The sequence below is a fragment of the Rattus norvegicus genome, chromosome 2 (genome assembly GCF_036323735.1).
Source record: "Rattus norvegicus strain BN/NHsdMcwi chromosome 2, GRCr8, whole genome shotgun sequence".
NCBI classification, from domain to species: domain Eukaryota; kingdom Metazoa; phylum Chordata; class Mammalia; order Rodentia; family Muridae; genus Rattus; species Rattus norvegicus.
In genome coordinates, this window is record NC_086020.1 from 249,808,407 (window position 1) to 249,821,193 (window position 12,787).

Genomic DNA, 12,787 nt, shown 5'->3' on the forward strand with positions numbered 1-12,787 from the left:
GTGTGTGTGCATGCTGAGTACATGCATGAGTGTATGTGTGCGTGTGTGTATGTGCATGTATATACAAATATGTGTGTGTATGTACATGTGTGTGTATATTTTGTGTGTATGCATGTGCGTATGCCCACATACGTGCACATGTGTATACCTGAATGTGTATGTGTGTATGTTGAGGCCCAGAAGATGATATCAAGTGTCTTCCTCAATATCTCTCCACCTTACTATCCAAGATGTGGTAGCTCATTGAACCTAATGCACATCAATTCAGCTAGACCAGTGGCTATCAAACCTTACAGATCCTCTTGTTTCTGTTCCCCAGTGTAGGATTATAGGTGCGTAATGATATACTCAACTTTTTATATGGGTGTCGAGGATCACAATTCAGGTTTGTGAGCTTGCACAACCAACCCTCTGACTGTTGACTCAGCTCTCTACTCCAACTTCTCCAATTTTCAGTGCACTCAAACTTAATCTGGGGTCACTTACTCTTTTTTTTCTTTATGTTTTTCATATTTTAATTAACCATTCAATTGCAAGTTAAAATGTTTTTCACTGTCTTTTTTATCTCTTCCAAAGTTCAAATAGCATTGTACTTCAACAGTACTACACACTTTTATACGTTAGATAAAACTTGTTGCACACATAATTTTATCCCTAGTTAGTTAAAATTGGATAGTGATGTGGTAAGGAAGGTTCAGAAATAATGCATGTAAAGCCATGGCATGTCTATCAACAAGGAACACCCTGGGGAACAGGAAGGGGATTTGTGTGCCTAGAGCTACAAATTTCCTTTGAATTATCCAGTTATGTATTTTTTATAGCATTCAATTAATGAAAATGCTGACTGGTTGGCATGAGTTATTTCTGTGGCAGGAGCTAGTAGCTGAGTAGAATTGGGGGAATGCTAAATTAAACTTTCTGATTTAAAATAACAACAACAACACCTTCTTGCTCTAAGTTGTAATAAAAAAATAAAACAAAACAATAACAATAAAAGAACAACAACAATAACAACAACAACAACAACAATAAAAACACGATGACGTTCCAGGGAATAAAACACAGCATGAGGAAGTTTTTCCTATTCTCACTTTAGTTTGGTTGTTGGGAAAATAGCAAACCCTCAAGAAGATGAGTATTCTACTGCAGTAGGAGGGATGTACTTACTGCTTTCAACTTGCCCCAAGGGTAAATGTTAGTTGTAAAATGACAGTTTAATAATGGAACATCTCAAGTTTAATAATACCTTTGCCAGTGCCCATATTCTACCCACAGCCTTAACCTAGAATTGCAAAGAACCCATAACCCGCTGAGAATTGTCCAACATTTTTATACTTTACAGTGTCAGGTTGAAGGACTTCTGGATTTGGAGACCATAAATCACCTGAGATAATGGAACTGGGGGGAATCATGGGGAGTAAACAGACGCTACTGGGGAGGGCTTCAGATAAGGAAGTACTAGGTGGTCCTGAGGAGGTAGACAGAGGCAAGATAGACAGATGGACAATAGGTAAAGATCGATAGCTGGGCAGTGGATAGAGGGATAGTTAGACAGAGGCATAAGTACACCACTGGAGACTACCCCTGGCAAACAGGAATTCACCCACAGTAGTTAGCATTGTAGTTTGGTATAGTTTGCCTTTGGCACAATTTTTCTGGATGTTGTAAGGTATAACTCTTCTTTTAAGTTTATTACATGTTATTTTATTTATTTACTTTGTTTCTTTGAGACCTTGTCTAGCTATGTAGCCCAGGATAGTTTTGAACTCACGTTTCACCTGCTACAAGTACATGGGTGTGTGCTATTATTCCCAGCCATAAGAATAACCTTTAAAATAGTAATTAAAATAGTAATCGAGACATTCATTTAAATTTTTCATTCTAATTTTTTATTACATTTTTATTTGCATTATTATTTTTTTGTGTATGGGAATCCATGTGGCTGCATACGTGTCATGGCAAATGTGTGAACGTAAGAGGAAAACTTCTGGCAGTTTTCTCTTCCCATCATGTGAGTCCTGGGATCAAGCTCAGGTCATCAGGCATAGCAGCAAGCATCTTTACATGTAAGCCATTTTACAGGCCCTGAGCATTTTCTTGGTGTACAACGTGCTGAAATGCCTGCTTCCACATGAGACAATGGCAGAGGAGAATGGAGAAGCTGGTTGAGTGCTGTCAGAAGTAGAATAACTCTGTCCCAGAGAACTGTACTCTCACCCTCAGGACAGAAGAACCCAAAATAATTTACACTATTTCTGTGACCACAAGCATCGGATACCTGCTTTCATCTTGGGTAGTTCAGACAGTGATTCAAAGAGTCACTGAATTTGTATTTTTTATAATAAAATAAAGACAACCCCCCCCCCCCCAGAGTACAACTAGCAAGGTTGTGCTTGCTTTGTATGTGTGAGTCCAAGAGGCTAGGAGAGGAAAGCTGTTTTAATGGTGGTGTCAATGGCAGAACACAAATTTAGTGGTGTTTTGAGAGATACATACATAGGAAGCATTACGGGTATGACATTTAAACATGTCCACAATATAAGGGCAAACAATAATATGAGGCAATGCTAAATCAAAGAACATTTGAAATGTCACAAGTGGTCGCATGTGTATCTCTGTGTGTATTTGTTTTATGTAAACATTATTAGGTGCACATAAAATGTGTGTAATTTTGAGGAAATCGCAAGTTAATAAAAAACAAGAGACAAATGAGATGCTTATTAAGTTCTGGCGAAGTTAATGGGGAAACAATCGTGGCAGTGATATTCAGAAGATGTTATGCCCTGGGAATATATAATTAATAGGCTTCTAGCAGAAGCCGATTTGAAAGTATGGAAGACCATTCCAGTGTAATCTTTACCCCGCTTCCAAAAGACACTCGGTCGAATTTAAACCTGATGTGAACATCTCCTGTGCTGCTAAGTGGTTTTAGTTTCCTCTTGTCGTGATTTAGACATGAAAACAGCAAGAGCTGATAAAAGTAATATTTGCAGTTCAATCCCAAGTTGAAGGTATGGCTCATTAATCCACTGTAAAGCACATGGACTTTTCATTCCCCTTTTCCTTTTTCTCCCAGTCTTGTTTTTGACTTACTTCTAATAAAAACCTTTGTTAAATGTATGAGTTACAAATATTTGCCTATAGAAACTTCTCAGAGTAAAGGAATTCTGTTATATATTCTTACTCCAATCCTTAATAATGGTACTGAAGAAGGAAAGCCCCACAGAGTGAGGATAGTGGATCCCTTCACACATTAAAAGGGAAGTCAGGTTAGAAATTTGACACGTGCTTTTGGTTAATTTAAACACGAGGGGAAACACTTAAGGGGCCAGGGCACATATATTCGTATACCAGTATCTTGAAAGTTTGAATGCTCTCAACTCTTTTTTTTTTTTTTTTGTTTTTTTTTTGTTTTTTGTTTTTGTTTTTTTTTTTGTTTTTTTTTGTTTTTTTTTTTATTTTTTTATTTTTTTATTAACTTGAGTATTTCTTATATACATTTCGAGTGTTATTCCCTTTCCCGGTTTCCGGGCAAACATCCCCCTCCCCCCTCCCCTTCCTTATGGGTGTTCCCCTCCCAACCCTCCCCCCATTGCCGCCCTCCCCCCATAGACTAGTTCACTGGGGGTTCAGTCTTAGCAGGACCCAGGGCTTCCCCTTCCACTGGTGCTCTTACTAGGATATTCATTGCTACCTATGGGGTCAGAGTCCAGGGTCAGTCCGTGTATAGTCTTTAGGTAGTGGCTTAGTCCCTGGAAGCTCTGGTTGCTTGAATGCTCTCAACTCTTGAGATAAAGATTAAAAAGCACAACCAGCTGTCAAGCTTCACCTGTGAAGGCAATCCTTTCCGGGACCCAACTCTGATAGCCAGACATGCTGGGAAGCAGTCCATCCCAGATAATTACTGTGCTTCAGTAATTAACTTCCTAGAACTAATTCCCATTCCAGAATCGCCTTGCTTCTTTGTTCTGCCTTTTCTGTTAGTTTATTCTTTCTTTTCTTTTCCTTCCTTCTTTCCATCCTTCCTTTCTGTTTTGAGACAGAGTGAAGCTAGGCCAGGCTGGCCTGGAACTCGATTCAACTCCCTGTTTCCATCTACGTAGGGCTGGTATTACAGAAATGGTCCATGTCTGGCCCAATTTTAGAATCTTCTTTTGATAGAGTATTCTAGTTAAATGTACTGCTACACTTAGCACCGAATGCACTATATAATCAATATCACGTTGACTCAGACTGAATACACCACATGATCAATACCGTGCTGACTCCAACCAAATACACTATCAAGTTAATGCCATGCTGACTCTGACTAAACACAGTATATAATCAATACTGTGCTGTCTCGGACAAATCACTAAATAATTTTCTACCACAAATCTCAACTTTGAACCTTCATTTCTGAAACCGTCCTTTGTTAGAGAACCTGACACTGTAGTGGCTTTTACTGGGATTAAAAATTCACAGAATAAAACAGAAAAAGATTTTCTCTTCTGACTCAAGCATATACTCAGGTCTGAAGACTGCTACCTGCTCTGCCTTTAGAGAGGCTTCCTTCCTGACATGCATACCAAATCTTTAACAAATGAACGTTCGAATTGCTAGGCGGCTTCTCAAGATGATGGGTTCTATTTTAGATTTGCCATGTCATTTGAAAGTTGACCATTTAATCGGGGATTCTTTGTGGCTGGGCTGGTTTTTTGTTTCATTGCTAATGTCAGAGTTAAATCTGGGAGTGGAGCTAAGTGTTGGAGTCCTGGTGGAGCCTGAGAGGTCATAGGTTTCATTTCCAACAACAAATAATGACAGACTGGTGTCTATTTGCATCATTATTATTTTTTTATGGTGATGAGATCTGTCACGAAGACTGGGTAAAAACAGTACTTCTGAGCTCTGCCCCTAGACGCAGTGTCAAATGCTTGATATTAACTCTGTCTTTCACCACTTTGTGCTGCGCATGCAGGGTTAGGGTTAGGGTTAGGGCACTACTGGCTTGTACAAAAGCAGGAACTTAGGTATATTTCATATCATATTATTTTTTATGTTGTTTGGCTCAACGTGGTTTTTTTTTTTTTTTTTTTTTTTACATAATGAGTCCATATTCCAAATAAGGAAATAATCAATCAACCCTGCTCAATGGAAAATGCTCAAGCAGGTTATGTAAGGCATGCCAACAGCAGGTACTTGCAGCACTGTGTGATTTACATGACACCATGTAGGTGCTTAATTAACATTGTTTTCACATCAGTTAAACTAGAGAGCAGAGGCAGAAAGAACCCACTGAGCCTGACTCGTTCTTTTGTAAACACATTCAGGTAAACTCTGCCACAAAAAAACCGTGTGCATTTGAAACAACTTAGGTACTTTCTAATTAAACTGTCTTTAAAGAGTATTTTATTTTCCAAAGCGTTCCGTGAGTATACACAACAATGTTGTTTCTTTCAGGAAGGATGGGGTCCCCTTTAGGGTTTCTGATGCCTGTGGTTTTTCAATCGCCAACTAGGATTAAACTGTTACATTGTTCCTTGACTTTTGGTTCTTTAAGGGCACAGAACTTCACTTGAACTTCAAAGGTATTTCCCACTTTCTGATTTTTGTACTTTGGGTGGAGGAGGGAGATACTTTTTAACGATTCAGAAACATGAAGGTGCTCTACCGGCTAATGATTGTGAACCTGCTGCTTGGGGAGACAATGATGGGCTTTTGGTATAGGTAGGTCCCTTCTAAAAGAAACAGTTGCCGAAGTATGTTGCATGGAAGCGAGGGGGACTACCCGCTGGGAAGCTTTGTAAAACTCTTAGGCTCTTAAGAAGCTTTGTACAAAATTCTGAAACAGGAAGGGCTTAAGGTGGCTTTGCAACTTGCTGGACCGAAGAACTCATTTACTAAACAAAAGAACCATCGCTAAGCTACTGGCTTACACTGTCTGAAGGCTGTATGCTGAGCCTTTTGAAAACTGCTTCTTCTGCCTTTTAAGGGAAAAATTGCACGTTCTCCCGGCACAGGTAAACTGGGACTATTTGCTCCTGGCGATCTGCTTGGGCCTAGAGGCTTTCCTCTGGGTGTTCTAGAAGGTTAGGTAAGAGACTACCAGTATGAAACAAGTTTTGATGGACACGAGACTCAGTGTGGGGCCTTTGCTGTGTTAGCTAAGGGTTCTCAGAATCGGTTTTTTTGTTTTGTTTTGTTTTTAATTTATGAAAACTGGAGGTTTCTGAAAAAAATCTTTAAATAAGATGATTCCATTAGCTAATCACACCCATGGGTCATTAAAGAGCCACAGAATCTCATTCTGACAAGGACAATCTGCCTCTGCAGTGGCTGTCAGCACCATGGATCTGTATAGCCAGATCTAGCCACCCACAGACATTCTGCCAGACCTCTGCAGAATCCATGGTTACTCTGCCACTCTCTGCTCTCAAGCTACACGCTATTATGTCCCAGCTGGTTCTGCTAGCTTCCATGTTTGAGCCCTTCAAGTCCATATGGAATGGTACAGGGCTTTAAGGGTCTCTTCCTGGATTCTCTTCAGTTCTCCTTTCAGGTTCCCCATAACCACTCTGGTGTAAGCTCCTACCCTGCTCTATGTCTTTTTTCTCAGGTGCTCGTCTCCCTACATTCCCTCTGCTCCTGCTCACTCTTCTCCCCTGTGCACAGCCGGGATGAACTCTGTCAGAGGGTAGAAGATCCTTTTCTTTATACATCTTGAGGTCTCCAAGACCTTTAGTGCCCCCTGCCATGCTTGTCACTGGCTCAGTGTTGTAACACAAGGAGATGACTCAGTGGTTAAGAGCATTTGTTACTCCTGTAGAGGACCTGGGTCCAGTTCCCACTCAGTGGCTCACAGACCATCTGTAACTCCAGTTCCAGGGGGATTTGATGCCCTCTTCCGAGCAGGCATGCACATGGTACACAGACATACATGTAGGTAAAACACTCATACATATAAAATAAAGAAATAAACCAAAATTTTAGCGAAAAGGAGAGAAATACATGGTTGATATAATTTCCACCTTAACTATTTTATCTTGATCTCTTAGAAATATAGTCTTGGACCAGGAGATTGAGGCTGGCCTGGTTTACATAGAGAGTTCCAGGTTAGCCAAGGGGCTACATAATAACCCCCCCAAAAGAAGTAGAGATAGAAGAGGAAGAGGAAGAGGAAGAGGAAGAAGTGGAGGAGGAGGAAGAGGAGTGGGAGGAAGAGAAGGAAGGAGGAGGGGAAGGGAGGAAGGAAGGAAGGGAGGAAGGAAGGAAGGAAGGAAGAAAGGAAGGAAGGAAAGAAAAGAAATATATAGCCTTGGACCAGGAGTACATATTACTAATTCCATGCCCCTTGGAATAATTATAAGATACGAGAAATGGCATTATCTTCAATAGGGCAACACATTGATATGCCACATATTGAAATAAATGTCAGGCCTGGTAACTGGTAAAATATAGATATTATTGGTGAATTCTCTATAAGTTATGTACTTTATCTTTTGCTGCCCAAGATAGGGCAATAAATGAGATGGGGGTGGGGTGGGGCAGAACAAAGCATAAGCATTCAGGTTTTAGGCTGTAGCTGTGAATTCTATTGCACACTAGCAAGTATAATTTTCTCCAATTTATTCATCTTTTCAACAAAGTAACTTCAGTGAATGGATAGCTCTGTGCTCAGCTGCATTTGGAATTGCAGTGCGTGTAATGAATTTGGTTGAAATTTTTTCAAGTGGAAAGAACATTAGAAAGAAGAAAGAACATAGATATTAAAATAACAAAACTGCCATTTGGATGGTTAATGATCAGCAAATGTGTGGGGTTCCATCTAATGTGTGCGTGTCTTCCTAATGGTTTGTGTAATTTCAGTTCTTTACTCTCCCTTCTTCCGTATTCCAGGTAAGGCTACAAAGTGTCAGCCTTTTGATCACAGAGCTCCTTCTGTGCTGTTTTAAACAGAATAGGGCTGAATTGTTTGAATACATCTGTCCTTTGTCATGTATCTATGCAGGGGAAACAAATGGTAAAATACAGAAAAATCAGGCAAATGTGTTTACATGCTCACCAACCCTTCAGACACACAATGTAATTCAACTTTATGTTCACCATTTCACAGGAGTAGAAGGGAGTGTTGGGTAGAGTCATGCAGAGTTGGGAGGTGGCTCAGTTGTTAAAGTGCCTGTAACATCAGCTTAGGAACCTGTGTCTGGATCCCAGGCAACCATGTAGAAGCCAGGCTAACATGAGTCTGTGGCCCCAGTTCTGGTGAAGAAGGGTGAAGACTCCTGGGGCTCACTGGCTATCCAGTCTAGCCAGCCAGTGAGCTCAGGTTCACTGAGAGATTTCATCTCGACAACTTGGGTGAGAGTGGTGTAGAAAGAGGCTTGATGTTGCTCTTAGGCAGTTTGCTTATGGCCCAGGTGTATACACACATACATATGCTATGCATATAATACATATGGGCCACACAGACATTATACACACATTACACACACATTACCAACATATTTGTCACACACATACATATAGGTTACATACATGTTACCCATGTACATGTCACACATATATACACATGCATTACATACTCATGCACACACATAAAATAGAGTCACAGAAAAGGAGAGAAAGAACAGACCTGATACATTCTGGCTTGGGAGGTGGGGAGTGGCATCTTTTTGCTTTTTTTTGTGTCTCTTTTGTTCTATGCTGTCAAACCTTCCTTTTACTTAGATTTCTTAGGATTTTCATTGACACTAAGCTTTGTTAAGTATATTTGTCCAAAGTACAATACTGATCTTGTGATTGATAACTAAGCCAATTACCAACATTCTTAAGGATTCAAATGTGTTAAAACAGATCAAGAATACAGCTTACTTTCTCACTTAAGTCACTGAAAGCTACCAAAGAATTAGTCTCATTTTTTTCTAGATTATGCAGTTGACCACTTTCGAGTTTTAATTACTTTCAGAAAGACTGAAACAACAGCAATGTATTTTATTAAGGTCCACGCATCTTCCTTCTTTTTCTGACAGTGGACTGTGAAATGAATTCTAAGGTGAAAGCAAAATGTCATTTGTGGGGAGGAGAGGTTTGAGCCGTGCTCTTGCTTTTTTACTCACTGACTTATAATTCTACCTCTTGCTCTAGGATCCCATTCTGTATCTTTGGCAGCCAATGTGAAAAATCTCAGGATTCCAATGGCACACCCTCTTGCCCCATGTACAACCAGAATTTCACAGGAAAGAACATTTGCTTATCCTATCGGGAGTCGAGTGTCTTAGTTTCCCTTTTTCCTTTTTGATTATGAATAGAAGACTGACCTCTTTTCTAACTTTGGCATGGGTGGAACAGAGTCTACCACTTGTTTGAAGCTAAAGATGTGAATCTACCCAGACTGCCCTTCTACTAGGTCAGAGATCTGAAACTGATTGGCTTCATTTTTCTCAAATTCTGAGATTCTTTTGGCATTCAGTGGGGGAAGGGGAGCAAGAGAGCAAGTGAGAGACTGAGTTAAGGGAGAGGGAGGAAAAAGGGAGGAAAGAGCGAGGAGGGAGAGAGAGAACATTTGTAAACCAAGTGTTAGAAAGTTGTACTGTTAGTATTGTGGGTCATCTTTTACAATTCATGATTTATCTAATTAAAATTTTGATCTGGCAGAAACTTGGGATATTAATATAAACTACATTTTATGTTTAGCAAATCTGAGCTCTGTCATTATGATGCAAATTGCTTAAAGTCAACATACTAGCTATATCTTTAAAAAACAGATTTTTTTCATAATGAAGTGGTCAAGAAAAATCTCAGCTATTTTATGCCCGTTTTGTTTCCCTGTCCTGACTCAAGGTCATCTGCCTGTGGAGATGGCTTATCCCAGACAGTGCTCTGTTGACATTCGTACGGCTCAAATCAGCCCATGGCCTTTTCAAGCATCTACCACTTTAGAAACTTGAGCAACTTACAATATTTTTCCTAATTAGTTTATTCACACTTGTGAGGATAAATTACTACAGAAATCTTGTTCTTTCTCTCTATATTGGGCTCCCTTGGACTTCCTTTTTTTGAGACTTCTGTGAATGCTCTGTAGATAGAAGGCAAGAAGGCACTCAGGGCTGAGTGAAGAAATTCTCTGCATTGTTTTGACTGCTACTACAGAGCTGATGTTGACATTTTTGGTTCCAGATGCCATGTCTCAGGGTACCCGAGACAAGTGTTAGCATTTCATGTAATTCCGTCATTTATATAGGGGAACTTCTGATAAATCATTTAACCTTGAGTATAATATGGGCGCTCCTTAAGGGGTTTTTGTGTAGTGTAGGAAATAATTAAATATCTCTTCCACAGGAGATAAGTTTGGGGAGAAGGAAAAAGAAGTCAAATGGTTAAGGTTGTGGGAAGAGTGTGTTTCACTGTTTAATACTGTGGCTCTTTTCTGATGTTATGTATAGCTTTAAGTTTGAGGAAATACTTTCTCCACTTGACATTTAAAAAGCTTAACTTGTATTCTGGACAGGACAGCAGGCAGACACAGCCATGTGTAACAGCCTTCCAATGGGAACAAGCTGACCCATGGCACGACTCACCCTCCTTCCTCAGGTAAAGTCACACAGGTGCGGACCAAGGCGACTGCGCTCACTTTTAGTTTATGACCTTACAGTTCACGTGTTCACGTGTGTACAGATTTTTGTCTTATCACGTGATCCCATTCAACCCAACAAGAATATGCAGGGTGCTGCCATGTACTGGGATTGTGTTCAGTGAAAGGCAGACACTGAGGCAGATTATCCTTGTGGGTAAGACGTTTTCTAGAAGAGCTATTAAGTCCATAGACAGCAAACAGCATAGCACGGCTCTGAGGAGAGATCAGGCTCACATGGCAGAGTGAGGAAATTTTCTTATACATTTTAGAAGAAGAGACAGTTTCTATGGGAGGTGACTTAAGGGGAGTCCATAGGATAGGCTTGTAGTTAAGCTGTCTCTGACTCCTGGTAGGCAGGGGGTCTGGCATGGGAGAGTCTGATAGCCTGGGGCCCATATTTAGATTCAGCTCTGGGGATGGGAAGGGCAAAGGTCTGGAGTAAATTGCTTTGATTCTAGGAACCAAATGGCTTTGCATCAGGAATTTTCTTTGTTTAAGTAAAGTGGAAGAGCTTTACAAAACATCATGGCCCTGGCTGACACTCAGGATGTAGTTTACAGCAGCTGGCAGTGACACATGATGACACAAGAAGAACCGATTGTCGGTGTTCAGTTCAAGTTCTCTAACCCAACAGCACCACGTGTACTTGTTTTGACCTGACATCGGCATGCCAGCCTCTGTTCATCTCACCTGAAGGATTTTATCCCCGGGCTGTAGAAGGTTGGATGCTGGTCCATCAGGCTGAACCCTAGTAACAAAGATACCCTATAAGTCAGAAGTGACAGAGTTAGGAGCTTATCACCAACAAGCAGGTGCACTTAAACACATTTCCACTCATATAGAAAACAGCGAAAACCAGTTTTAGATAGTCACAGTTCATACAAGTAAGCTTTACAAGGATTCTAGTATTTAAAGTAGAACACTGCTTGGCAGAGTCAAGTCCGAGAAAAACCACATGTGATATAAAGATTACCTTGTCTTCATTAAGTACAATGGCAGTTTATGTACAAACCTCACAGCCTTCTATAGAAATGTCTTTTTGTATTAATTCTGAATTTGACAGAACTACTGGTGCAGGCTGTAATCTTAGTACTTAGGAGACTGAGGCAGGAGGATTGATGTGAACTTAAAAAATTTTTTTGCTTTGTTTTGTTTTTGAGATGGGGTTTCTCTGTGGAGCCCTGGCTGTCCTGGAACTCACTCTGTAGATGAGGCTGGCTTTGAACTCAGAGATCAGTTGCCTGGCTGGATTGTTGTGAATTTGAGGCAAGTAGGGATACGTAATGAGTTCCGGGCCAGCCAGGGAGATACAGTATAAGACCCTGTCTCAACAGTGAGCAATCAACTAACAAAATAATAATAGACTAACCAAACCAACTCAAACAACCAATCAATCAAACAACCCAACAATAAAAACAGCATTGCCAAACTTAGTTGTAAAATGGAAGATTTTGCTGGGAAAGAGAAATGAGTCGTTTGAAAATCGAGACAGGAGAGTGCATCTGCACTGTGATGACAGACACAGACTCCGAAGTCATTTATTCCCTCCTTGGCCTGGCAGATTGCGTGTACATCCGCCCAGAGGACTGCTACTGACGACAGTCAGCTCTCTTTGGAAGCCTCCTTCTTCCCTCCTGTGTTGTGACAGGCAGCAGGCCAGCACTGTCCTAAACAAGCTCTCTGTCAGTGACTGCCACTCAGCTCATCTTGATCACTCCCTCTTCAGCTCACCAGTTCACCAAGCAGAGACAGTTTAATAAGGCTTGCATAAATCCAAACCATAGGGGGCTAAATTACACAGTCACATCCACAGTCCTGGAGACCTCACAGTGCAGAGCCTGGCTGCTTCGAGAACATGAAGGTGACATCGGTGGCATGCTTAATTTCAGCCGTAGCATCGTGATTGCAGGATTCGATCACTGTGGACTTGCCCTGAAGCTGACTTTTATGGTGGCCTGAACTGTCTAAAGCCATTATTTCCTTTTTTTCTAAAGTTTTGTTATTTATTTCCAGTCAATAAATTTCATAAGCAAAGACGCTTCCATTTCTGTAACTCTCTCCTCTCTCTCTTTGTTCTTTCTCAGCACATGGCCATACTAGTGAAGCCAGAGAGCAGTGAGGGTCCCTTGTGATCCCAGTCTTGTTATTTGTGTGCTGTTCACCATAGACTGC

The 12,787-nt window shown here is 40.7% G+C and overlaps 1 protein-coding gene across 13 annotated transcripts in view; it reads right to left on the reverse strand.

The window, feature by feature from the left end:
• The window catches only part of Lrrc7 (leucine rich repeat containing 7), a 501,827-nt gene that overhangs the window by 15,966 nt on the left and 473,074 nt on the right, over window positions 1-12,787 (reverse strand). For 12 of the 13 annotated variants that reach the window (XM_063281188.1, XM_063281182.1, XM_063281185.1 and 9 more), the window contains one exon: window positions 11,306-11,380. In XM_063281188.1, the coding sequence (XP_063137258.1) occupies window positions 11,306-11,380 (75 nt within the window). The remainder of the gene's footprint in view (window positions 1-11,305; window positions 11,381-12,787) is intronic. The other variant, XM_063281184.1, reaches the window with a different exon arrangement.